Source organism: Anopheles merus, chromosome X (genome assembly GCF_017562075.2).
Source record: "Anopheles merus strain MAF chromosome X, AmerM5.1, whole genome shotgun sequence".
Lineage (NCBI taxonomy): Eukaryota > Metazoa > Arthropoda > Insecta > Diptera > Culicidae > Anopheles > Anopheles merus.
The window spans coordinates 10,241,181-10,268,757 of NC_054081.1; the positions used below are offsets into that span (position 1 = coordinate 10,241,181).

General features: G+C 44.9%; 2 protein-coding genes across 4 annotated transcripts; one reads left to right on the forward strand and one right to left on the reverse strand.

The window, feature by feature from the left end:
• Window positions 1–10,672: 10,672 nt before the first annotated feature.
• On the forward strand, window positions 10,673–22,842 carry LOC121594558 (extensin-like). 3 transcript variants are annotated; one of them, XM_041917964.1, is made up of 5 exons: window positions 10,673–10,832; window positions 10,906–11,052; window positions 11,134–11,301; window positions 11,442–12,604; window positions 16,786–22,842. In XM_041917964.1, exons 2-5 carry the CDS (start codon window positions 10,995–10,997, stop codon window positions 17,632–17,634), a joined length of 2,238 nt encoding a protein of 745 aa, XP_041773898.1. In that variant the 5' UTR covers window positions 10,673–10,832; window positions 10,906–10,994; the 3' UTR covers window positions 17,635–22,842. The 3 variants fall into 3 exon arrangements, with proteins under 3 accessions (XP_041773898.1, XP_041773908.1, XP_041773890.1); XM_041917974.1 differs by having other exon boundaries at window positions 10,934–11,052; XM_041917956.1 differs by having other exon boundaries at window positions 10,673–11,052.
• A 2,192-nt stretch (window positions 22,843–25,034) lies between these two features.
• LOC121597750 (poly(ADP-ribose) glycohydrolase-like) lies at window positions 25,035–27,308 on the reverse strand. Its single transcript, XM_041923795.1, has 3 exons — window positions 27,016–27,308; window positions 26,805–26,925; window positions 25,035–26,718 (listed from the first exon to the last, which is right to left on the reverse strand). The coding sequence occupies exons 2-3, from the start codon at window positions 26,824–26,826 to the stop codon at window positions 25,067–25,069; spliced, it is 1,674 nt and encodes a 557-aa protein (XP_041779729.1). The 5' UTR covers window positions 26,827–26,925; window positions 27,016–27,308; the 3' UTR covers window positions 25,035–25,066.
• Window positions 27,309–27,577: the final 269 nt, after the last annotated feature.

Genomic DNA, 27,577 nt, shown 5'->3' on the forward strand with positions numbered 1-27,577 from the left:
ACGTAGCTCACGTCGCCATTTTGTTTTGCTTTTTACGTTACGTGCTAGTATACAGCTCTTCAAAAACCAAATTCAACCGGCTTCCATATTCCACAAGGGAACTGTGTAAGAAGAGTAGAGTGACGAAGCGAACAAACACATCCAAATACATGGTACACGAAAAAACGCACACACACACACACCGCACTACCTACAGAACGCAACTGAACTACAACAGACAAATTGAATAACTGAAGCAATATTGAAGTGTGACTAATAGTAATCAGCTAGTGCACGAGGATCTATTACGCCGTAAGCTAGTACGTAAGTGACCCACATCGATACCCGATGCGGTATGCTAACCTTTGTTTTGTTTTGCTATACCGCAAGAGAGAAAGAGAGAGAGCAAGTCTCTGCAGTGCGCACACTTAGATGCTGCGCAAGCGGACAGCGTAACGATGTGCTACTAAGCCACATCTACTAAGCCGGCCACATTGAACAGACTCTATCTAAGTATGGAATTAGTGATATATTGCGGCACTGAAGAGCTAGCAAAGCGTAAGCTCCCTCGCCATTACTGTGCAGCACAAATTTGTGCACATGGAAAACCATGCAAAAGGGGAGCTCAAAAGTATTTACGGCACAAGCGTGCGTGCCTGCGGGACAAGCCATCTTTACACTGTCCCAAAACAATGCACACGCACACACAGAGCACGCAGTGTCGTTGGCCTGGCACCCGGGGTGCGCTTGCTGTATAAAAGAGTGAAAATACTCGGTTAGTCGTAGCGTTAAGGAGTAAGCAACCACAATACCCACACCATGCACTTTGACCAGATTTTAACGAACGAGTGTACACAGAGATGAGCAAGTGAGAGCGGGCAGGAGGAGGGGGAGGAGGGAGGGTTAGTGTTTAAGGTTTACTCGTTATTCGTTTTGCTTTGTTGATTCTTTTATCGCCAGGTTTGTCAAACCAGGGCTAATCTGTTGACGTTTGCGTAGACTGCCATTACCACTACTACTACTACTAACTACTAACTACTAATATTGCTTTTGTGTGTTCAGTTCCCGTGCATCTTCAGTCGGTACAGTCGGGTGATAGAGGAGGGAAGTAAGAATAAGTAAAGTAGAGAGAGAGATAGAGAGAGAGAAGAGAGAGAGAGAGAGAGAGAGAGAGAGAGTGAGAGATAGTAAGAGATTTACTTACGAATTACGAGGGCGTGACACGTGGCGCGGTACGTCTAGTTAACGAAACCCACCAACTATCGACTGCAAACAGTGGCCATATTGCAATACATTCTCATTCACACCCATACCAACGCAGTATACAAGCACGCAATACAAGAAACGACAACGATCGCCATCATCGACCACACTACTACTGCCGAACCAGTGAAGCAACTACTAAGCACACCCGCCCAGCAAACTACAGTAAGTAACAAGCCCTCCCCACAGGACGGGGACAACCTACACTAGCAGTAAGTATCGACACATTGTCGCTGCCCACCTGTGATAACAGTGCAACCGAACCCAATCCAAGCCAACGCAACAGCAAAAAAAAAACACAACAGCAAACAAACGAACAAACAAACAAATAGTCGAACCAAAGAATGAAACACGTACAGTTACCATATTGCAGTAGCACAAGTCTACTGATAGATTGTTTTAGGCGGCTTGCAAAAGCGTTACAGTGCTGAAGTCTTTACACTCCACCACTGAGATGTGAGTGATCTGAAACATGTTGTTGTTTTCTTTTTGTTTTGCTCCTCTACGCTACACTTAAAGTGTAGGAACAGCAGCCCCAAGCGCGCCAGTGTGTGATGATTACGTACCGGTAGCGTTACGCGTAACGCTAAGTAACGTTTTCTCGCTTTACTTTTCGTTTGCGTTCCTCCATCCAACGAAACGGTTGTGTTCAGTCGGCATTCAGTTGCACCGTTGCTCTCGTTTGCATGTATAGCGCAGTGCTAGCGACGGCAGTCGAACGAGTGTAGTTTTTCGCTCGCATGTACAGATTAGGGCATAGCTTAATGTAGTAGTTACCCGGCCCAGCCCAGTTACCCTTCTTGTCCGTTTTTCCGAATTGGAATTAAGTGATACTAATTGGCTCGCCCGAGGACTGTACCCGGCCATGGAAGGATGCAAATTGCACCTCCAGAGCCCAGCCGCGGCATTGGGGAAGCACGATGCGGGCGAGTGAGGGCGAGCACACTAAATTAAGATTAAGCAAACCGCGTAAGCGAGCTAAATTTAATAACAAAAAAACAAAACCAAAACTTGTACATTTTATGGAGGGGCAATAGACTTGGTAGTTAAATCAATTTTTAAATTATCTTTTTCTCCCAATCTGTAAGTGCATCTTTTTTCCTGAGTGAAATAAGATTGATTAGGCGTCGATACGATCGAGACTATACTATAGGCGAGACGTACGTGAGGCTAGCAGCAATGCATACAAGTGATAATGAATGCGTGTGAGAAGGAGTGTGTGTGTGTGAGGGCGGAAGGATTAATATTTACCAATTGACTTTAATGTTGTGCGTTCAGCCGCTGGGCACTAGCTAGACCGATACGATTCGTTCAATTACACACAATTGGATTGGCATGATTAAATCAGCTGACAGGAAACCTTGTGTGTGTGTGAGAGAAAGAGAGAGAGAGAGAGAGAACAAAAAACGCAAAAACTCAAAAACAAAATACTATTCGGTGTTGTGACTTGCTAACTTACTTACTTATTCGTAACATTCCACATTGCAAGCAAAGTGATATTGGGATATTGGTGTGGCGGGCGTCGCGTGGTTGGAGGGTGAAAGCGACCCGCCCGCTTGCAAGCGGAATGGTGGGACTAAATTATTGCCGGAACAATGCCCACAAAACTAACACGAGCGACCAGAGTAACACAGTAACGCGCAAGTAACGCGCGCGTAACGTGACCGGAACAGAAGCCGAGGACGCTACCGTTACAGGCTGCGTTACCTGGCTGCGGCACGGGCAGGCAGCGCTTGCTGCCGGCGGCGAATTTTAACAAACATTATGGCAACCTTTTATGGCACCGGGGCGGCAGTGTGATTGAGCGTAGGCATAAATATAGAAATAGTTTACAAAGGGGGAAAAAACCGAAACAAATTTGAAAGGACTAAACCCAATCAAGCAAAGCAACGCATGCACAACGGGCATATAAAATACCAATTGAGATGTACTTTTCCATTCATATATTATATATATATATATATAAATGTGTGTGTGTGTGTGATTGAATGTACGTGAGTGTATTTTAGAGAGCAATAATGATCAATACATATAAATTAAATTGATAATCTTCACATTCAAGCAATTGTACCAGGTACATGAAGGCGCGTGGTATTGAATAGTGTGAAGGCAGACGCGGCAGGATCTCCCTGGAAGAAGGTAATCAAACAGATGACAAAAAATAGGGGTCTGCTGCGCACACTAGTGCCACTAGTGGACCATGCTACAAGACTAGTAAAAATATGTGAAAATGTGGTAACAGGAGAAATAGAAAGAAAAAAGAGAGAGAGAGATAGTATGAAGGAAATAATGGAAGAGAATGATTGTGATAACGTTAAAATTATTATTAAAAAAGAAACCGTACATAAACTTAGCGAGAAAGGGAAAAGGTAACAGAGATTGTTAAAATGTCGCCATGTAGCGGAGCTAGGAAGAGAGACGAGATAGTAAATAAGAAAACAAAGAACCTTAAAAAGAAAGTAAAATGAATGTATCCCTCCTCATACGACGATAGGAAACTAATCTCATTGCAAGAGGCAATAGAGCAGTGAGATGAGAAAGAAAAAGAGAGAGAGAGAGAGGGGGAGTGCAATAGGTTAAGGTCACAGGTCACAGCAGTCACAATAACATCCGACCGTGCGTAACGCGTGCAGCACGTGCGTACCGGTTGGCCATTGGTAGTGGTACGGGACAGATAAGGTAGCAGGCAAACGCTCGTACTCTACTACAACCCGTAACAACTACAACTACCAGCGACGGAAGCGAGAGTTGGTTGCCTGTGCACGATGTTTGCGTTTCTTTTTCTGTTTTTGTTACTTTGTGAGATTACCAACCACTAAAGAATATTCATATTGAGCACTCACTCACACACAGACACAAAAACACAATTATACTAAAACACTTACACAAAATGCAATGCAAAACCAAACATACACACCCACACTCGCATATTTAAAGCAAAAAAAGATTGATAAAAGGTGTACTTTGATCGAAATGGTTTCAATACAAAAGAGAAAACAAAACTGCAACACTGTTATTTGTCAAAGCGAAGTAAATGAACCTAAGACTCAATTTAGAAAGGCAGGAAGCGGAAACAAAAGAAAATGAGATAAAAGAGAAATCGAAAAAGAAGAAAAAAAGGAAACAGTGGACGTGTTACATAAAACTGCAACAGAAAACAGAACATCGCTAACGGTGTACTATAGCACGGGCGTACGTGCGTGTTTTAGGTGGAAAAGGTCGATTAGCAACCGAAAGCACAAATTAGTAAAACAGCAACAACAACAAGAACAACAAAGAAACATAGAAAACGAAGCTGAACAAAGCGTAACAAAATGGAAAAAAACGCAAACGTTTTTTTTTATATTCTCCGCCCATAAGTATTCCAAAATGAACGCAAAACAAAAAGTTCAATTATAATGTGTGTTGTACATCTTTCGCATCTATTTCCTCTTTTCTGAAACGAGAGTACATACAACTTGTGACTAAAATGTGAAGCAACGGTAAAACAAAAACAAAACAAAAACAAAAAAACAAGAAAACAGTGAACGATAAATTGACGCTGCACAAACAATGGTGTCCTGTATTTATTGTAAGAAGTTGCCAGTGTTCAGAGGCAAAACCGAGCGGAGAAGTGGAAGAAAAAACGGACAAAAATTAAAACAAAACACGTATAGGAACGAACAATTGGTATTGAAATCTTATTCTGTTAACTATTCTAAACCTCTCTTTACATAACACCGCATGAGCATTCTTCGCGCCAATATTTTATAAAGTTGATAGAGGGAGATTGAGAGAGAGATAGAAAGAGAAAGTGAGCGAGGGGGAGAGATAGAAAGAGAGAGAGAGAGACTTGAAGTCTGTCCGTGTGTAAGTAAGAGGGATAAAGATGGAAAAAAAAACGTCCGATATGTGTTTGTAACCTAAACGTGTATAGTAAACTGAAGCAAGAGAAAATAAGCACTTTGACTGAGGTGTGGTGAAAAAATTATACGTGCAGGAGTGGGTGTGCGACAAAACAAGGCAAACAGAAGGAAAAGGAACAATTTTTTAGGCAATTTTTCACAGAACAAAACTAAAAAAAAACATACATCTAAACTTATATACAAGAGCAAGCAAACATGAAGAGCCTACACTAAGTAAATCAAACACAAACACACCCACACACACACACACACACACATCCACGCGCACACTAAACAAACTCTATTTCTTGTAAGAGAAGCTTTCGGTGTCCAAATTATAGGGAAAGAGCGGAACGATTGAGACCTATTCAGCGAAAATGAACACACACCGTACACGACGCGACATGCATGCAAACATAATCGAAGGAAAAACAATTATTATTTATTATTATTATTATTTATTTATTTAAATTTGTTGGCCTCTAGGGTTTTACAAATGTGTTCTTATAATCTAGGGAAACATGAGGGATGAGGATTCACGAAGACGGGAGCGGAATTGGGAAACTGGGACGTTGAAGTCGAATAGGAGATATGAATCGTTGAAGGCAGAAAACGGACGGAAGCGTGGAATGGAAGAACACGAAGCACAGCCAGGGAAGCAAGGGAACGAAATAGACCTGAACGCGCGCGGCAGTTATGAGAGTAAGCGGAGCAAAAGACTTCAACGCTGCCGAAGACGAGGAACGTAAAGTGATTAATTAGCTAGTAATTTATATTTTCGTTCGCCCCATGTAAGAATTTTTGTTTGATTGAGATAATATTAAAATACGAACTGAATGTACAATTTTGTTAGCTAGTGTAGAACAAGATAAGATTTTAGTTTTTTTTTTTTTTTTTTTTAGTTTGCTGGTCGAATTCTATTTTTTTTTTGTTGGTTGTCAATTTTTGACAGTTCATTAACATACGGCCAACTTTGACGGACGTCGTCGGGTCGATCACTACGTTTGTTTTAATCTCAAAACACGCACACATTCACACCAACAAAGTAAAAACCATTTCACCAAATGCCATACGGAAGCGCTCAATTCTCACCCACAAACACACCTACCGATGCTCGTCCAAAGAGCAAAACAACACACCACTACTACCACTACCAGTACTAACAGCAATAACACCGTTACTGCATCCCTCTGTCAATTGACAGTCAATCTCGTGCAACTACCCCATAGCTCGGCAGACGTAAGGTAACAATATATTGAGCAGGAACCAGCAAAACGGAAGAAAAAGAAGAAGATAAACACAATAATATTTTTTGATACAAAACATTTTACAACCGATTTACGCGATTACGAAGATGTAGACGAGCGACAGTGAAAAAAAAGAGAGCGAGATAGTAAAACACATACAACGCAGAATAGATTACACAATGAAAACAAAATCGTGCATCGAGGATGACGCGAACGTCTTCGGTGGGTACTGAATGGACTCGTTCAATACACACACACCTACACAACCGCCAGCCAACGAAAACAGAACTGATATACACAACCGAATCTACACTTCATTCACACATACACCCCAGATTAGGCTCTATATTGACGCAGAAAAAAAAAAACAAACCAGATGCTGCAATTGGTTTCAGTTTTCCACTATTTTGTTTCTCTAAATTATTGGTCTTTTTCTAAAAAGTGGATTGGCAAAATTGGGAAGAGGAATTCAGGCACATACAAAATTTGTGAACGTCCAAAATTACTTAATTGGCTAACGAGCGTGATGAAATCTTTAAAGAGCAAGTTAATATGATCACGAACAAAAATTGACACACATGCACAGAGGCGTAACAAATACATATATCTAATAATTCGATCGTGTGAAGTCAAAAGAGATCAAACAAAACAAATCTTCTATTCGAGCAAACGCCGCAAAATCAAAATTTGCAAATTGAAACCAAAAAAAAAAAAGGAAAATATCTTTCACCACGCAAGCACCGCACCGCGGAGGTACGAGACAAATTTAAAACTAAAAGAATAAAATTAAAAATGTTTAGGCAAAATTTGACAAAACATTAAAAAAAAGCACACCAATACACACCGACACTATTTGAAAAAAAAAGAAAACAGCAATGCATAGCGACGCTTCAAGCGAAACCAGGCTAATGCGGGCTGAAAATGCACCATCTGAAGAAGAACGAAACACTTCTCAAAAAAAGACGAAACGCCCTCTGACGTTAAACGTTGGTAACATCGGTGCCCCGTGTTTGGTGCCGGTTGGGGATAATGCCGCCCCAACTGGAACAAACAGTTCGGCACTGTGGGGTGGGGCACTCGACGACACTACACTCACTCTACCAAGTAATACACACGGATATGACGAAGAGAACCTAATATACACAAAGAAAAGCTAACACACACACACGCATACATACACACACACAATCCTACACATACAGACATTGTCCAGCAGAATAGGCGAAGCAAAAAGTATATTAAATTATGTGGAAAAAAACACACATACACTTCTTAATTCTTGTTGTAATAAATGTTATATTTATTGAAAAATATCCACCGACTTGTTGGTCTAGTCGTTTGCTTCAACATCCGAAAATCTGAGGTCGTTTTTCCTAGCATCACAGATTAAGCTTGAACGACTAAAAAAATCGAATATACTTAAAAAAAATAAACGAAAGCTTCATAGCTTCACTGATTTACTCAATAGATGGCGACTGATAACTTATCGATACATTGCCTTCCCTTTTCTTGCAATGTGTTTCGCCTACCTTTCGAACAAACAAGGCCTAAATACCCTTCTAGCTTTCCCAGCAAAAATCAATAAGAATAGTCGTGTGGTCAGGGACACGGGTATCAACACCATCGACCCTTATGCAATGATCGCTTGCTTCTGTTCTGGTGTATCAGATTGATTATTTATATTTAAATAATCGTATCGGCGCGCTAGCTCTAGCGATGTATACCTTCAAAGTGTAAAAATACCACAGTACACGTGAAAGGTGGAAGATATCGAAGTATCAATGGTAATATCGAAGAACCAATATTAGTGATCAATATATAAAAACAATATTAGCAGCAGGAAGATGCCAGCTATGCAAAGCGAGCTTCGCTGGCAGTTGCTTGCGATCCTAGCCCGTTGTTTTATTGCACCAAGTTTTGCGTATGCCGATCGCGTTATGCTTATTTCGTATGGCGATCCTCGAAAGGATATTATTTATTTAGGATAGCGATAATGATCCCTGAGTAGAATAATTTGCGTTAGTCTGAACTGTTGATTATTCTGGGCTATACTGTTGCAGGTTTGTTCAGCTACATTTGTTAGAAATCTGAAGCTATTTGTGATACAGCGTTTCTGGTCTGTGTTTTATTATTTTGAGTAAATACAAAAGGACGGCTTGCGACGTACGTTGATTTTACGAAATCTAGCCTTATCTTTCTTAACATTTCTTTCTCCCTTAAATTCGTAAATGACCGTTAAATTTGAAAATGTGATCGTCGTCGCAATCGCTCGTATAGAGAAATTTAATTTAATGAAATTTATAAAATTAAAAGAGTCGCGTTCGCAACATCTGCTAAATGGAGTCGTTTAAGATACCTTTTAGACTGAGAGCTTGAATCGTTTAGACCCCGTTCTTGAGTCGTTTAATGAATCTGTGATGCATGGGGGTTTCGCTCAAACCGTCTGAAAATCTAGGTCCCACAGATTAAGCATAAAACCCGAGAAATAACTTCATAGCAAAATGAACCTGTTGGTTACACGAACGTAATATGTAAAAAAGGAAGGAGATTAATGCGGAAATATAACACTTGTACCTAGATTTTATTCGCCAATTACATATATTGGCCATATTAGACTAGGTAGGTGGAATTGAACATCTTGTGTCAAGACCGATGCCAGCGAGCGATATGACACACAAATTCTACTCGCTAGTGTAATAACGCGCAGCGAATCAGAATTGCTCAAGTGCCACAAATACACTAAATGACCACTAAACGGTTTCTAAACGGCTCAAGCTCTCAACCTAAAAGGCTTCTAAAAAGACTTCGTTTAGCAGACGGTGAACGGTTGATGCATTCTAAAAATATTTATAAAAATGGTGGTTGCGTTATCTGTTGGTCGGATGGCCACACAGTGGACCCAAGCGCTACAGATTAAACTTAAACGACTGGAAAATCGAATATCCATAGAAAAAAAAAACAAAAGCTCCATAGTTACATTGGTTTGCTCCATAGATGGCGTCCCAAATAGCCAGAATTGCTTAAGCAGCTCATTTTGGCACGCTAAAGATCGCTGCTTGAATTCGCCTTTTGCAGTAGTTAAACAGCATCAAAGTGCCAGATGAGTCTTTCAAACAGCGCTTAAGCAGCTTCCTTATGCTACGGTGCCGTGAATTATTTTTCTTTGTTTTTTTTTATTTTCAAGCAAACGTCATCAATGAAATAAACGACACGATTTGTATTTTGTTATGTGCATGTTTATTTTAAAACTCTAAAAGCTCTTGAATTTCAAATAATTTTACATAGTTTACTAAAAAATCACAATCACTTCACTCAATATTCCTTCTTTAATTAACTTATCTAACTTGTACAGCAGCAACGCGATGATTGACGGCGTCTGTCTTTGACACTTTGACAATAACCACCTTGTACCGATGTCATGCGTTAAAAAGCTATAAAGTTCCACCAAGTTCGACTCACCTTCTTAACAAGCCTTCAAGTTCCATCGTGAACCATACACATCAGGCTAACCAGCGGCAAGGTTCCATAGTGTACGGCTTGCTGCTTAAAAAGCTCCATAGTTCTGCAAAGTACCGTCTATCTCTTGATCAGCCACAAAGTACGACATCGGAACGATTTTTCGTTAAACAACCCGAAATCAGCTATGGAGTTCGAGCTGGCTATTTGGGAATCCCCGGCACTGTGGCATAAGAAAGCTGCTTAGGCGCTATTTAGAAGGACCACCTGGAACTTTGTTGCTGTTTTTCTACTGCAAAAGCCGAATTCAAGCAGCGATCTTTAGCTTGCCAAAATTGGCTGCTTAAGCAAGTTTAGCTATTTGGGCGTTCGGTTCCTTGAATAACCCGTGTAATGAGCCAACGTTTATATTTAATCACTAATTTCAGATTTTTGTGTTAAATGTATCTTATGTTTTGATAAAACCAAGCCAGGTTTTATTATCTCCATCTCTTTCCATTGACAATATCCGAAATTTGCAATGAATTATTACGTTTTATGTTATGACAATATGCTCTGATAACCTTTTTTTATTATCCTCCTCAGCTCGCAATGTCACATTTGTACTGCACTTTACTTGCTCAACAGCACGGATAAACGGACAGCCTGTTTCCAACATTGAGCTACTTTTGGAGATGTCCTGCGAGCCAATTCCGCTTTTGCGGCTGTTTCGTGCCGGGCGTCACGGTCGTCTGGTTGCGATCGGCAGGGTTAACGCGACGCGTGCAGTACTCAACCCCGTACCGGTCTAAACGCAACCGCGCTGTCAACGGCCGAAGCCAAGCAACGGAGCGGCACCGCGGGGAGCGACGGCGAATGACGCTAACAACGCCGTCCGGTGAAGATAACGGGAGGGCTGCTGCGTTTCAAAATAAGAACCAAATTCAAACTGCCGAGTACAGCCCCGTGGTGCATTTATTCGCTGAGCGGTGTTGATGATGCTAGACGATTCGGTGCGGCATCGGTAAGCTGAGTGTGTGACATTTATTATTGAGTGTGTACCATTGCCATCTACAACTGCTGGGGGAGGCTTGCAGGCGCCTGAACCAACATGTTTATCAACAGAGCGGACCGGACGAGCTGGCTGTGACGCGCTACCCCGCCCTTCTTCCCCCTGCCCTAGCAAATGAATGAACAAGCGATGGAAAAACAGTACCACGAGGTAGCGGCCCGTGCGGTGTTGGGTGAGTGTTGTCTCGTTCCCCGGTGGACGCCAGCCTCTGAGCTGATCCCAATCCCAATTGTGCTTTCTCGTGTTGCTGCAGGCTACCTCTACGACCACGACATGTACATGCTGGCGGAGCAGTTCTGCATGGACTGTCCGTACCTGCGGGCGGACCAGGGCTCCTTCGAGCTGGGCCGCATCCCGGTGAACGTGCTGCAGAAGCCCCTGCAGCAAGTGATGAAGGAATTTATCGCGATGCAATCGCAACGTAAGTGTGTGTGTGTGCGTGTGTGTAGACACAGAAAGATAATGTCTCTCTCTCTCTCTCTCTCTCTCTCTCTCTCTCTCTCTCTCTCTCTTTCTCTCTCTCTCTCTCTCTCTCTCTCTCTCTCTCTCTCTCGCTTGCAGTCCTGCAGCTGGTTAATCTGTGCAGCACCGTCGTTGCCTTTCCGCACACCGACTCCACGATGGTGCTGGTGGACCATCTGATCAATGTGCTGAAATCGTCCGGCACGGGCCCGGTGCTCGATGCGGTCATTACCACCCTGCCGGCCTACAGTGCCGCCTGGGCCGACAGTCAGTCACCGCCACCGTCGCACCCGACGCCACCGCCGGCAGCAGCGGGCCCGCCAACCGCGCTAAACACGTCCGGCTCGATGCAGGACAGCACCGTCTCCACCTTCTCGGTGCAGAGCCGGCTCGAGCCGGACCTCAGCATGATCCCGGTCGATCTGAGCATGGTCGAAGCGGTCGCACCGGACCCGCAGCCGACCAGCGCCCACAAGCGCCCGCCCGTGTCCGTCGATCAACCAGTGCCGGTGGAGCAGCACCCGTCACCCGCCTGCGGGCTAGCACAGCAATCAAACTCGCCCGCCGTCCGATCGCATCCCCATCAGCACGGCAAACCACCGCCGGTAACGGTTACGCTGCAAGCGTCCCAGGAAACCGAACTGCTCGCGACCAACCCGCCCCAGGTGGCGCCGGTCGAGGCGAGTGACGAAAACGTGCCGCCCGCCACCACCACCACCACCACCACCACCGCCGCCGGTGTGATGCTGGCCGATCCACCCCGCTCCAATGCGACGCCGCTGGACAACCCGATCGTGCCCGGGACGGCCAGCTCGCGGTCCACCTCCAGCCGGAAGCGGACGCACATCCGCATACTGGACTTCGGCACGCCGCCGTACAAGCGCGGCAGCCCGTCGACCGGCGGATACAGCAGCTCGGCCGGTCGCCGCCCGTCACCCCCGCCGAAGGCCGTCACGCCCACCGTGCGTCCCAGGCCCGTGCTGAAGCTGCCGGTGACCGAGGAAGAGCAAGCGACGCCGCCTGCTCAGCCACCACCGCCTGCTCAGCCACCACCGCCAGCTCAGCCACCATCACCTGTACCGCCGCCACCTGCCGAGCCATCATCACCGGCACCACCACCACCACCACCGCCGCCGTCCGCCCAAACCGAACAACCGCAGCCAAAGAAAGAGATCGTCCAGCGGCGGCCGAACCGGCCCGAGGAGCGGCAGCGAAGCAAGCGGGCCGTCGCGAGCAAACCGGAGACGGAAGCGATACCGCCGGTAAGTAGGCACTGGTTGTGTGTGGCGCGGGGTGATTTGGAGTTTTTTTTTCACTTCATCGTGTATAAAGTTTTTAAATGACATTCAAATGGTAAAGGAAGACTTTACTAAATAATCGTACCATTGCTTAAGTACACAAAAATAAGGGCAACAACTGGCAATGACTAACTTAGGGTGGTTAATCCATGGCAGAATAGTAAACGTTGTGTTGATATTGGTGTCATTTTAATTATCAAGGCGTATGATTGTGAACACCATTTACAGTACTTCTATTGTATATGCAATTCTCTGGCATTCTTTACATGTTGGAGGGCGTTTAACATAATTTATTTTGTTTTTTTTTTTTTTTGCAAATAATTGGCATTGGCTCTTCTTCCTAAGAGTATTCCAGAGCTTTAGCATATTTTGTTCATATCAAGTCATTTTCACCACATTTGCATCAAAATTTGCACACGAAATCTCGATAGGATAAAAATTAAGGCTAAGTGGGAGCCATTAAAGAAGTTTAATTCGATTCGATTGAAAACAAAATCCTTCTTGTATAGCTTGATTGGTCTTCCTATTGGAACATTAATGTATTTACTAACTTCGTATTTTTCACAGAAAACAGATGAATTCACTTAGGATGCTTATATAGGCATTAGCTCTCATTATGCCGTCGATTCATACCATGTCGAATCCATACTTCTCGTATAGAAAACTCCTCCCTGGTTATCACATTGCACCCTTCGTGCATATTGGTTTGTTGGATCGCGTCTAGATATTTTTGAACATCAGTTCTAACTTGGACTCATCACTCCAAATACCAATTTTTCAACAATCTAATGATATATCTGCATGTGCTTGATAATATCGGAGCCAATTGGCTTTGTATGTCTTGCTGTAGATCGGGCAAGGAGCTTGAAGGACGCCACATCTAACTGACATTAAATTAAAAAAAAGGCAATGTGATAGGTATCTTTATTTTATCTATTTTTTGTTTATCTTTAGAAGCAGGGTTTTTATCTTGTTTTTAATTCCGGGCAGCCGAAGTAAATTGTGATTTATTGTGTTAAAATATGTTTTTCTTCTTCTTTGGGCTCAACAACCGTTGCCGGTCAAGGCCTGCCTGTATCACACTACTTGTGGGTTTGGCTTTCAGTGACTAATTGATTTACCCCTATAGCAGGATAGTCCTACGTATGGCGGCACGGTCTATTTGGGGTTTGAACCCATGACGGGCATATTGAAAAGTCTTGCGATTTGACGACTGTACCACGAGACCTGCTTAAATGTTTTTAGACAGTGATAATAACTAGAAAACAATGATATTTGAAAATAAATGTGACAAATGCATTGATGGCCGTACGGGAAAGACCGTCAATTCGCGTAGCAGTTCCTGGATTCTATTCATCTACGAGTACAAGGGAAAAACAGCACCCAAACCATGTTGTTTTGAAGACCATCATTCTGTCGGTCTAGGAGGACACCAACATACAGAATCAAGTATCCAGACCTTAAAACAAGTTAGAAACTAAAATGGTGTAGTGTGTGTGTAGATTTAAAGGTTATAAAAGGAATTTTGAGGCTGTGCGGATATGAATCAAATCGTTCGTAATTTGAAACATGAGCTCGAAACTGTTCGGAATCAATGAATCACAAAATCGTTGCAGTTTTATGATATTTTGCAATGTTTCGAGTAAGATTATTGAAAATCTTTATTTGTTTCGCTTTACTTAAGTGAGTAATACAGATGTTTGAAGGAAAGACGATCTTTGAACGAACTTTCTATTAAAATCGAACAAGTCATCCACAACATTTTAATTAGTCTTAACTATCCTAGATGGCACAAAAACAAATTCACGGCAGCAACGAGCGTGGGTGATTACAAATATAATCACCTTTTAACAGCCGAAATGCGAATACACGCTGCATGTTTTTTCTCCTGACATAACACAACTCCAAACCAAGCAATAGGCACTGTTGCTAGTTAGGAGGAGGTTGGACCCCGTTAGACCAAGGAAGGAGTTGTAAAGCGTACCTGATAAACTTGCGCTGAATACTTTGCCAGGCGATTGATTGAGGAGCGGGGCTGCTAAGGGGCACCAATATGACTTCTTCTTCTTCTTCTTCTTCTTTGGCTCAACAACCTGACTCTGCCTGTACACCAGTTGTGTGGGGTTGGCTGGCTTTCAGTGACTTACGGCACGGTCCATTTGGGAATTGAACCCATGACGGGCATGATATTTAGTCGAACGAGTTGATGACTGTACCACGAGACCGGCCTAACCGGGTCACCATAATACACGACAATATTCTAGGAGGGACCAAATGATAGCGCAACATACGACTTTTTTTTGTCTAGATGTTCATGAGACTTGAGCTTACAATCTAGCAGGACACCAAGATCTCGTATGCAGGTAGTGCTCGTCAGCGAGGTATTAGAGATAACATAATTGTGTCTGATTGGGTTACGTGCGATAGTAAAGGTTATAGTCTGGCCTTTAACTGGACACAGCTTTAGTCGGTTTCGGCTACACCAATCTTCGAATAGGTCAAGCATTTCTTGCAGGCGCTGACAGTCGCTTGTGTCTTTGATCACAGTTAAAATCTTCAGATCATCGGTATAAGCAAGATATGATCCCACGGGCAGTATGCTTTGTCGGTCATGCATGTAAATCAGGGATAGCAGAGGTCCAAGGTTGCTAACCCTGCGGAACTCCAGACGTGCTAGTAAACGTGTATGAGCATAGTGATTCAATTCCCACTTGGTAGATACGGTTTGAGCGATAGGACCCAAGATCGTCGAACAGATCTGGGATACCCATATTTTTGTTTTGTTTTACGAGTAGTATTTCGTGCGAGATGCTGTCGAAGGCAGCCTGGAAGTTAGAATCTCTAGGGATTCATGAATCTAAACGGGATTTATAAATCTCTAAAAATCCATGGAGCTTAAGCTTTTTACTATTTTTCTTCTGAGCGTAACAACCTACGTGGTCATGCCAGCCTATACATCGAGACTTCTTGGCACATACCATGCAGTCGAATAGATAGTTTGTCTTGCTACGGGGAGACTGTCCATGCGAGGCTTGGACTTTAGAGATTCATCAATCCTTGGAGATTCATGAATATTTAGGGATTCATCAATCTTTGAAGATTCGTGAATCTTTAGAAATTTATGAATCTTTGAAAATTTGACTCGACTCTCGAATCACTCATCATTACTGAAGATTCATATGAATGAATCTCAACGAAGTATTAATGAAACACAACACTAGATGGGACGTAGCTGATGGGGATGTTAGACCGATTCGTGGACTTGGGTGTCACATCGAAATTCTGCCAAAATTTGCCTGAAATGATCGCATTGACTAGCGGCGCTTACCGCTGCGAAGCCAGTGAACACGATGTCTGCTTCCTGAGATGTATCTTCATGTTTCTCACGCACTTTTTCGCCGTTTGGCCGGTTGCATCGAGCTCCCGGGTAAGCGAACGCTGCTAAGTAGCGACATTTCGCTCGGTCTTCATTTTCTGCATCATTCGAATCTTCTTGATGCTCAGGATCATCGGCCATTCGGAACTGGGCCACCTTTCGATGCTCTAATTGTAATCTAATAGTGCCAACATGTTGTAGATGTCGGAACAGGCTTATATGACGTCCACAAACTGCCGCACGGTGTCCGTTTTTGATGCTACAGGCTGTCGTACGATCTTGAACGAAGTTGCTGCACCTTTGTTGGCCATCACTGTTCGAGTTTGATTAATGAAGGTGTCAAATTTAGTCTGCTGACTCATGGAATACTGTAATTGAAAGTGTAATTAACATTTCGTTAGTGCAGGTGAAGAGAAAGTCATGAAAAAAGCAACAATTCTTGTCCATTTGTTTTAATGCAAACCCCAAGAAACATTTCCTACACCTTTTACATTTAAACATGTCTAAAGAATGCTTTATTATGAGTGTACAATGCCACATAGTTTTAACAAGTATTTTGAAGATGCTAAACAGTCTTTAAAGGAAGATTTAATGCAATAATCGTCGCAACATCGTTCAAAATATGAAAAGATTTTGAATGTTCGTTGGCTGTTGTTGTCCTGAGTGAAAGTAGTATGAATGAAAACGAAAAAAAGCGTTGCACGAAAAGCACCAAACTTGTACACTGCCATCGATTGTCTAATTTCATCTTTTTGCCTTGCCTCCGCAGAGTAAAATACCTACGCCTCCGGCCAAAGTACCCGCCGAGACGAAACCAGCCCCGAGCACCTCCTCCTGCCAGGCGACCACCAGCAGTGCGATGGTTCCACCGAAACCCCCCAAAGAGGCATCGGTACCGTCCAGCAGTACAAAAACGCCGAGACGCGCTACCACCACCACCACCACCACCATCAGTCAGCCACCAAACCAGCATCACACCAAAGCAAAGGAGGTGCCTGTGAGTGTGCGGCCACCGTCCCGCTCACCGCCCCGCTCGCTGCTGCCGCCCGGGTCGCCCGGCTGCCCGGTCGATCCGCTGGCCGTCTACCCGATGACGCCCCGGTTTCTGACCCGGCCGCTCCAGCCGCTCTGCATGCTGTCGCCGCTGCTCGGCCCCCTCGACATGAGCGGCGTCAGCCAGCTCAAGTCGGGCAGCCACTCGAAACCGTCCGACATCAACACGCCCGGCTACCCGATCACGCCCGGGTGTGCGACCACGCCCTCGCCACCGCCGGACAGTGGCCCCGGTGTGTCGTACTACGAGGGCGGCAAACCCACGGCCCCGCCGGCACCCGGCGCCGAGCGGACCGAGGTGGGCGCACCGGGCGATGACGGGGAAGCGTCCGACGGGGAGGAGGCGGGCCAGTGCTGCGAGCCACAGCTGACGCTGGCGGCCGGCAGCGAGGAAATCAGGATCGTCTACCAGCGGGAGGGCAGACGCCGGCTCGGCACGTTGCGCGAGCGGGACAGCGAGTACGAGGAGCGGCTGGCGTCGCGCATCGAGATCGACAACGGGCAGCGGGTGTTCCAGATTGCCATCTCGCCCATCATTAATCTGTTCGAAAATGGCACCAGGTAGTGGTAGGAGGGGTACGGGAGGAGAGGGATCGTATTCCCATTTGTAAAGATATATTTTTTTAAGTCGTATTTATAAGGGAGCTTCATTGTGTGCTCCAATATAGGTAGCCTTTTTCGTGCAGGCATCTCTTCGCGCGAAGAAGATAGTGCGAGGGAACCGTAGCTTAAGCCTCCGTGCTCTCCAACCTTTTTCAGCATCACGGACCACTACTGCAGCTTTGCCTTTCGATATTTTTTTTCCCGCGACCCACATATATTGAGGACATATACAGTGGAGCACCTCATAACGAGTTTTTTTTTCGCGTAACGCATAAATACTTAACAAATACCTCCCATTAACGAGTACAACCTCGCCTAACTAGCAATATCTTTCGTGTACAGGATACGTATTTTAGGAGCTGATCTGAAATCATAATCAATTATTTAATTTTCACTATCGTTCTTGCAAATGAGTTTCGATACTAACAATCATTTAGTACAGGGGTCTCCAAACTAGTGATGTGTTTAGTTGGGAAAAAATCCGGAATCGATCCCAATCCGACTCCGGGACGGTAGGTCCGCCCAGCTTTATCCGGAGTTGTTTGGAATCGTCTGATCCCGTCCTGAATCACCCGTAGTCATCCGGAGTCATCCCGAGTCGTCTGGAGTCCTCTGGAGTCCTATGGAGTCATCCGGAATCTTCCAGAGTAATCCAGAATCTTACGGAGTCGACTCCGAACTCCGACGACTTCAAATGACTCCAACTCCGGACGACTCCGGACGACTGTGGATAAATCCAGACTACTCCAGGCGACTCCGAATGATTCTGGATGACTCCTCATGACTCTGGAGGACTCCGAACGATTACAGATGACTACAGATGATGTCTAAGGACTACAGATAACTTCAGATAATTCAGAACGACTACAAATGACTCCGAATGACTCCGACTCCGAACGACTCCAACTCCGGACGACTCCAGACGACTCTGGCCGACTCTGGACGACTTTGGATGACTACGGATGATTCCGAACGACTTTAGATGACTCCAGATGATTCCGAACGACTACAGATGACTTCAGATAATTCAGAACGATTACAGATGACTCCGAATGACTCCGACTCCGAACGACTCCAACTTCGGATGACTCCGAACGACTCTGAACCACTCTGGATGACTCATCCGGAATCTTTCAGAGTCATCCGGAATCTTCCGGAGTCCGACTCCAGGCAGCTGCAGATGACTCCGAATGACTCCGAATTATTCCAACTCCGGACAACTCTAGACGACTCCGGACGACTTTGGATGACTACGGATGATTCCGAACGACTTCAGATGACTCCAGATAATTCCGAACGACTACAGATGACGCCGAATGACTCCGACTCAGAACGACTTCAACTTCGGATGACTCCGAACGACTCTGAACCACTCTGGATGACTCATCCGGAATCTTTCAGAGTCATCCGGAATCTTCCGGAGTCCGACTCCAGGCAGCTGCAGATGACTCCGAATGACTCCGAATTATTCCAACTCCGGACAACTCTAGACGACTCCGGACGACTTTGGATGACTACGGATGATCCCGAACGACTTCAGATGACTCCAGATGACTCCAGATAATTCCGAACGACTACAGATGACGCCGAATGACTCCGACTCAGAACGACTTCAACTTCGGATGACTCCGAACGACTCCGGACCACTCTGGACGACTCATCCGGAATCTTTCAGAGTCATCCGGAATCTTCCGGAGTCCGACTCCAGGCAGCTGCAGATGACCCCGAACGACCCCCACTCCGGACCACTCCGAATGACTCCAACTCCAGACGACTCCGGATGACTCTGGACGACTACGGATGACTCCATATTACTCCAGATGACTCTGGATGCATGTGGACGACTCTGACTCCAGACGGAACTAGTGGTTCTCATTTTGCCAGAATCGGAATCTGACTAACAATTGTCGGAGTCGGATTGGAGTCGTAAGTGCGCTCCAGAGAGCACATCACTTCTCCAAACTACAGCCCGCTGGAGTCTATAATGACTTTGCTAAGGTTAAACCGATTTTTCTAGTTTGTTGACTATTTCAATCGATATTTCAACTTCTACCTTTGAAAGGCGAAAATCAATCTGCAATAACAGAGCAGCTGTAGCAATTTGAAATATTCAGTAAGCTTGTTCTTATCAAGCTCACCCATCAGCTAAAGGTAACTGCCAAAATGACCCTCTCAGAATTGGAGATTTGATCTACGCATTAACTAACAAATGCTGGTCAACTACCAAATTAACTACCAAACCCCTAGCGGATGGATCGAAAACAATATTTTAACAATTTTGAAGTAAACTGTTACAATATTCTGAAATGAAAAAATAAGTAGCCGGTATGTTTTAAGATAAATTACAACGTTTTCCAGGAGTTCTCATGGTTGTGGGACATTTCCTTGGCTCTTTCTTCTGGGAAGTGAACCTTATGTGATGGAAATGGGATTCTATGGCACCCTTTTTGGGCAGGCTTGTTGGAAATTCGTATTGGATTTGTCCAACAAGGGTGCTATAGAGTCCAATTCCCATGACATTAAGTTGATTTCACGTAAGAAGGAGTCAATAAAGTGTACCACAGCTATGAGAACTCCTGGAAACCCCTGTAAAGCAAATCTGTTCAACGCCATTCCTTGATACTTGATAGACCAAAATGACATGAAGAGCGCATATGTGCAAAAAATACAAAGTTATTTATTTTAAATTTTCTGTTAGGAAATTTTGTATTTTGTATGCATGTATTTTGTATGTATTTTGTTCAAATGTTGTGAGAGTATTTTAAAATCATCTCCGACTGGCTGGTCGGGCGATTAGATGCCTTCTGCGATTACGGATGCTGGTCTCGAACGATTTTCCCTATACCAAACTTCTAAAACTAAGCAGCATACTGCAAATAAGCATCATCCCGGCGAAGATGTAGCTCTACAAATCACGTTCATTAAGGGAATTTGTCAATTTTGGAAAATATCAAAGAAGATACTTAAACCCGAGACTTCTTTTTCAGGAAAATTAAAGAAAAATAATAATATTGTTAAAGAAATAACGAACTTCAAATATCATCCCATACATCAGTATTATGAAGACCTTTCATCTGCATTCATGAATTTGAAAAACTGAAAAAGCACATTTTCAGACCTAGAACCAAATGTGTATAGTATGCATATTCATACAAATGTTATGAAGAAGAGTCTCTGCATAGCATGGTGTGAGACACTGGAACGTATTAAACTCGTTATGCGGGCATCCACTGAATTCTGTAGACTTTGTTCAAAGCTTTTTGATCAAATATGCTTAATATTCTTATTCTAAACATGCCTGTTGACGTTTTCTTCATCATTGTGTAACAAAATGTACAGTATAATTAGAGTAATAAGTTATGGTAAAAAAACACACTTATTTCGCTGTTTACGCCACTTATCACAGGTTGGAGACCATTATAAGGCTTAAGCTACGAATTACACACATATTTTGGAAAATAGTTTTAGGCAGTTACGACGTTTACTTATAAGTTGCTATTTTTATTTTAACCCATGGAAAACAAAAGTCCATTGCGAAGAGCATGTCCGTTTTTGAGACATCGCGTGATAGCGAGCAATTCCGAATTCCGGGCAGAAGCACACAGACACAGACAAACACGTGTTTCTTCACACCATGTGTGATTGAGTTTAGGATTTTTGAAGAAATGTCTGTAAAACAATAGCAAACATAGCATTTAACATTGCTATGTTTTACTTTTTGAACTTTAAATCGATTCATTCAGGCCTATTCTATTCTTGCAATCGAGATGTCGCGACGTCGAGTTGAGTAATGGTGCTAATGGAATCGGGTCCACTTTGTGCGATGTACCAAAATAAACATAAAGGGATGATTTAGTAATATTAGATTTAAAAAAGACATTTTTTTTATTATCTATTAAGAAGTTCTTCACTTTTTGGCTTACATTCAAGTTCTGTTTGCATATTTTAAATGCATCTCCGAGAGTTGGTCTGACGATTTAACGCCTACTGCGATTTCGGATGACCGTCTCGATGGATTTTCCCTCGCAGACTTCTGTTACAATAAGCATACTTGAAATAAAAAGCAATCAAGATCAATTTTCTCGTCTCGATTCGAGAAAAAGAATAGAACAGTTATCTGAATGAATCGATTTAAAAGGGACATTGAAAGTTTTTTTTAAATTTAACTAAATTGAGTGTTTGTTTGCGAAAGGAATAGTAAATTCAGCAACGTTAATATATAAGATCGCTAATGAGAGATAGCAATGTTCCCACCGGCGCTCTTGCGGTTCTTCTAACGTGTCACAAACAACCCATCTGGCAAAGCTCAGCCACAACTAATTTTATCATGCTAAGTTTTAAAACCGGGCTCTGTTAATATGTGTCGGAATTAGCTTGTAACTATTAGGAAATGTATGATATAGGGTTCTCTTTTTTTCTATAAAACATCGTGAATGCGCAATTTTAATAAAAAACCATTAAATTGAACCTTTAAATTATATCGACGCTGTTAAAAGTAATAAAGCGGGGGTTTTCTAACACCAGCTTCGAGCCACACTGTACGAACTGAAGTGAAGTTGCATATTTATTTAAAAATATCTTTGGATTAAGAAGTTGCGGCGACTTCAAATTTCGATCATGCCTCAGAAAAGGGGTTCGCTAATCGGGGACAAAAAATAATAAATGTCCAAGTTTTGTAAACATTTGCTTTAAAATCATTTATGTTTATATCCATGTCACATGTACAACCGCACACCCCGGGCAGGTGATGTTCGTGGTGGAAACGGTACGTCTTTTGAAACTGCTTGTTAGATTTGCATGCAAATTGCCATATACACCCGCCTTCCATATCTATATGGATAGTCGATTTTTTTTCCCCGATTTGCGGAAAATTTGTAATTTGCGGATAAAACAGAGAATGTATGAATCGTGCGAAAAGCTATTTTCCGTCTTAATAAATATTTTTTTTCGAATTTTTAGGACGATTATTACAGGACTTATCCGTGAGGGTTAAACGAAGAATAATTAGAGCAGCTTCGAACTCAACAAGAATCAACAGTCTGAGAATCAAAACGAGAACTAGGATTTAATATAAGCAAAACAACAGTGTGGCGGACACTCGATCAATCCCCTAAAATTGCAAAAGAAAGAAAACAATTGTTTTTCGTTCGTTCCCATAATTTATTGGTATTTTCCGATTGGATATCAATACAATTGGGCCAACAAATTCTGGGAAACGGCCAGCAAATCGTGGGAACGCACCAAAAAAAAAAAAAGGGAACCCATCAAAAATTGATGGGAATCAACCAATAAACCGTGTGAAACCCTGTATGAGACCGTGCAGCATCTGGAAGTAGCGATTAGGTATGGCGAACCTTGTCTGTTTCAGTCTTAAATCTTACCGAAAGTATGCCAAAACGAAGTTTTCAAATGTTCAACCGTAATAGAGGATCAACTGATTGATAGATTTAAAAAAAAACCTAACAATATGTGTTTTTTCCGTTAATTTTCAATTAATTATCGAAGTGAGGCTATCATTTTGAAACACCCCCTTTTCCCGTTTTTTTTTTAAATATCAAAAATATTTCCGAAATTTTTGTGAACCAATTTCAGTCAAAAGTTTGTTCAAACGTATTAGAAGACGTGTGTGTGTGTGTGTGTGTGTGTGTGTGTGTGTGTGTGTGTGTGTGTGTGTTTTTAAACTATCCGATATTTTTTAATTGACTTAAATCAGCTGTGTCTAACTCATTACATCAGAGGGCCGTTTTAACGATTTTTCGAATCGTTTATTATTCACAAATTTGCAATTTTAATTTTCCATGTGCTCTTTTTTATGTGAGAAAAAATGTTTAATGTACTTTCAAAGTCACATACAATTTCTTTTATTATTAGTACTAAAACAGGACATTTTTCATTAGTCGCGTTCTCACACGGCAGTTCTGTTGGAAAATATCGCTCGACCACGCTTTTTCACTGCGGTAGAGGAACTCTAGCAGCCTGTAGTGAATCTTTTTCAAGCAATCCAAGCTATCCGTCGCTGGATGAATAACAACAATATTTGCCTGCAATGGACAGATCAAGAGAAAAATAATAATTAAAGTTTAAACATCAGTTTTCGCTATTTTCATAGTCCCAAGTGTTCTGGTGGTATATTCATTTCTTGTAACAAGAGCCCGTATTTTAGGAATAATTTTATCCGACAAAGATTCGTGGTGTGTGAACCCAAAACGAATGGCAAATCTTGTTTTGACACTTGAAGGGAAATGATTCGCAAATTGAGGTGTGAGCTAACCTCTTAATAAGCTATGTATTGCAGGACTTCGGCATTTTTGGAACAATTTGGAGCCGACTGAAGCCTTTACGCGGCAGTCAGAGACATTGAGATTGTCAAAATCGGTGGGACCGCCTGGATCCATTTCTCACTGCCGCCCCATGCACCAACCGATGTCTCCAACGGTTCCGAATGGCTCTAGACGGCTCCAACGGCACCAAGCGGAACTGTGCGGATTTGAATTGCCCGGAACCGGAGTTATCGGAATAGTTCCTCTCTGATCGATAATTAGAGCATCATTGATCAGAAGTATCTTCAAGATAGGTGGGCAATGGCTACGATTCTTCATTTAACCAAATTCAAACAGGCAAATTGCTAGGAACACTCTTGAGCTATGGCGAATTGGTAACTTGAGATGCAATGTTGAATTGAATTTGTCGAGTATTTTGATAAACATTGAGTGATAATAAAAAAATACTCTCGTGTTCTACACATTATAGGCTTCTAGAAAACATATAGACTTTTACAATTTTACCCCATACTTATTTTTACAGCAGTAAAATCGATATCTTGATGACATAATATAGCCATAGTTGGTACACTTACACCAACATTTTTTTGAACGATTTTTAAAATATTTTTTAGGAGCTTTTTCAAAAGATTGTATGAGTTTTACAATAATAATAAACATGGTATGTTTATTTCAATAAAAAAAATCAGGGAATAACTTTTACTTTCCAGAGCCTTTCCAAAAACGGTTCAAAACCGAATCCGAATAAACAACAGCGACTCAAAAACCTCAAGAACGTTTTTTAGCAGAACCCAAATGTTTGCTTTGGTTACAGATACAGTTGAAGGAATGTAATCATAACTAGATTTTTGTTCAAATTTTACTCTGATATGGTAAAACCATTATTATGACCCTAATTTACAAGTTTTTTTTTGTGGTACACATGACGGTTAAACAGCTTAAACCACATAAACATTTGATCGTCATTACTAAGGCTTGGGCGCCACCGCGGCAGCGCTCCTCCGATCCGGTTTTTATTAGTGAACAATAATAATTACATGTTTAAAAAACAATCCCCCCCCCCCAGCCCCCCAGTCCCCCTCCCTCTCCCTCCCCTCCCGAAAACACATCTGCTTACGATGGATTTGTGGGTGGCGCACCGGGCCCGCTGTCGGGCGCGCCGGACGGTTCGAGCCGCTGGTACAGATAGTCGTACAGATCGTCCGGCTCGTTCGCGCCCACGGCCGGTCCCGATCGCGGCCGCGCCCCGTACCGCACCAGCAGCCGGAACAGCCGCGGCACGGACACCTTCCGCGCGGTCAGAAACCGGTACATGCGCACCAGCCGCTCCTGCAGCCCGTCCTCGTTGCAGGTGAAGTAGAGCAGCGGGCGGCCGACCACGCACGCCACCATCATCTGCAGCAGCGCCTTGAGCGGCGCGTGCCCCCCGAACGCCCCGCAGCCCCAGTTGCCGGTGGCGATGCCGGGCAGGGGCCGCTGGCCCTCCGGCACGTGGCTGAACCCGACGTACGCTTTGGCGAGCTCGCGGCGCACCGCCCGCTCCTCGTACTGGTTCATCGACGGCTGCACGCGCAGCGCGTCCAGCCCGACGATGTAGCAGCGCCGCCGGCCGCTCGCGTCCCGCGGCGTCCCGTCCCGGTGGTCCGCGTCGAACGCGAACGCGGACGCGTAGTTCGCGTACGCGCAGTACTGCTCCGTGCCGAGCACGAAGTACGCCTCGGTTTCGCGCAGCGACTCGAACAGCAGCCGGCCGACGAGCAGCTCCGGGTTGATGACGCACCGGATCTCCTCCTGCACGCAGCCGTGCCCGATGACGCCGCCGCCGAGAAACCGGTTCGCGAACACCATCTGCAGCAGCCCGGTGCCCTGGTCCTCGATCGTGCCGTCCGCGGCCACGTGCAGCGGGGCCCGCTCGGCCGCAAAGGTCGCGTCGACCGCGGTCCAGTCGGGCACGGCCGGCTTCCCCAGGCAGCGCCGCTCGTACGTCAGCACGCCGGTCGGCATGCCGCCGGGGCTGCAGACGCGCCGGAAGTAGTGGCACAGGCACTTGATCTTCTCCACCACCGACTGGCTGGTGCCGGCGAACAGCGGCGCAAAGTTGGTGCCGGGGAAGCTTTTCTCCATGCCCGAGCGGGGCGCCGGGAAGGTGCAGAGGAACGCGTTCGCCAGCAGGCAGGCGGCCTGCTCCTGCGTCATCGAGACGGCATGGTTGTGCCACTGCAGCAGCAGCGGCACGGGTGTGCGGAACAGCTCCAGCAGCCGGAGGGCGAGCTGGACGAGGCGCGGCAACGTTTCGCCGAAGAAGGCGGCCCGCTCCGCCTCGTCGCACTGCTCCTCGAACAGGCGGTGCAGCGCGCCGAACTGGCCGCCCGCCCGGTACTCCGGGTTGTACTGGACGATCGCGTCCGCCAGCTCGCGCGAGCTGCCGATCGGTTTGGCGAGCGCGCGGCCCACCACCGTCCACCGGCTCTCGACCGCGTGCGAACCGTCCGCGTTGCGCATCATGCACCGGGCCATCATCGGCAGGCGCAGCGTGACGCCGCAGGGCAGGGGCGGCCGGGGCCCGGCGTACGGCGCCGGCGGTCTGTCCGCGTCCGGCTGGTACGGCAGCTCGTACAGCACCGTGTGCTGGTCCGAGCGCTCGATCGGCGGGAAGTGGGCCAGCTCGTACGGATCGGCCCGGTGGTGGTAGATCGCTTCCAGCGGGCAGCCACAGTCGCTCGCTTCGGCCGGCCCGCCACCATCCATACCGCCGTCCTGGCAATCTTTGGGGTCGCGCAAGGGATAGGGAGAGCAAGTTACAGGTAAATACGTGTACGCCCGGCTCAACTCGCTACAGGCTGCTACGTACCATTGGCTGTGTCCGCCTCCATTGTGCCGGCGGGTGGGCAGGGTGAAGTGCAGTGCTGTCTGTGACCACCCGTCCGCCCGGATCCGTTTCCGCCAACTTGCTCACCACATCCACATGAGTGCTGGAAACGGGAAAAGGACATTAGCACTCCAACAACGGAGAGAAAGCGGCACAACTCACACACATACACAGTCTCACTTCATGTACTTACACGAATCGGCTATCTGGTCTACGTGTGTCCGGCAGCGAAACGGAGGGAGCCGAACGAGTGGAAAGAGCCACGGGACGTGTTGGAAGAGAGCGAACGATCCGTCCTGGGTTAAATTTACGGGATAAATTCTGAGCCCTACTACTGCTGGCAGATCGCTCCTTCTCCCCACGAACGGTGCTGTAAACAATGCACTGTTATTGCCCGCCCGCAAAACCGGCAAACGTCAAACGTCAGTGTGACAGCTGGGTACGTGCGCAAGGGTCGCCGTTCAGCCCCAAGGTGAATAGACAACGTGTCCTGCAGTCGCTTGCGATAGGCTCACCTTTGCCGTACAGCAAACTCGGTTTTCGACTAAAAAAATTTGTGTCGTTGCAAAGTGGGTATAGGGCAAGTGCTGTGTAGGAGCGAGGTCAAGTATTAGCCACAATCGGTTTGGTCATTTTGGATGCCTTTTGACAGCAGAAAGCCCGGGAAAACTCATCAAACCCTTAAACCTTTTGAATTCAATGAGACTTCGATACATTTGGTGAAACATTCAATAACCAATTTACAATTGTCTAGT

Excerpts from the sequence above, each read along its gene's own strand:
- LOC121597750 (XM_041923795.1), bottom strand. The coding sequence starts at position 26,826 with ATGGAGGCGGACACAGCCAATG. Across the intron at positions 26,719-26,804 it reads GGAGGCGGACACAGCCAATG|ATTGCCAGGACGGCGGTATG; the intron begins GTACGTAGCAGC and ends GCGACCCCAAAG.
- LOC121594558 (XM_041917956.1), top strand. The coding sequence starts at position 10,995 with ATGAATGAACAAGCGATGGAAAAACAGTACCACGAGGTAGCGGCCCGT. Across the intron at positions 11,053-11,133 it reads AGCGGCCCGTGCGGTGTTGG|GCTACCTCTACGACCACGAC; the intron begins GTGAGTGTTGTC and ends GTGTTGCTGCAG. Across the intron at positions 11,302-11,441 it reads TATCGCGATGCAATCGCAAC|TCCTGCAGCTGGTTAATCTG; the intron begins GTAAGTGTGTGT and ends TCTCGCTTGCAG.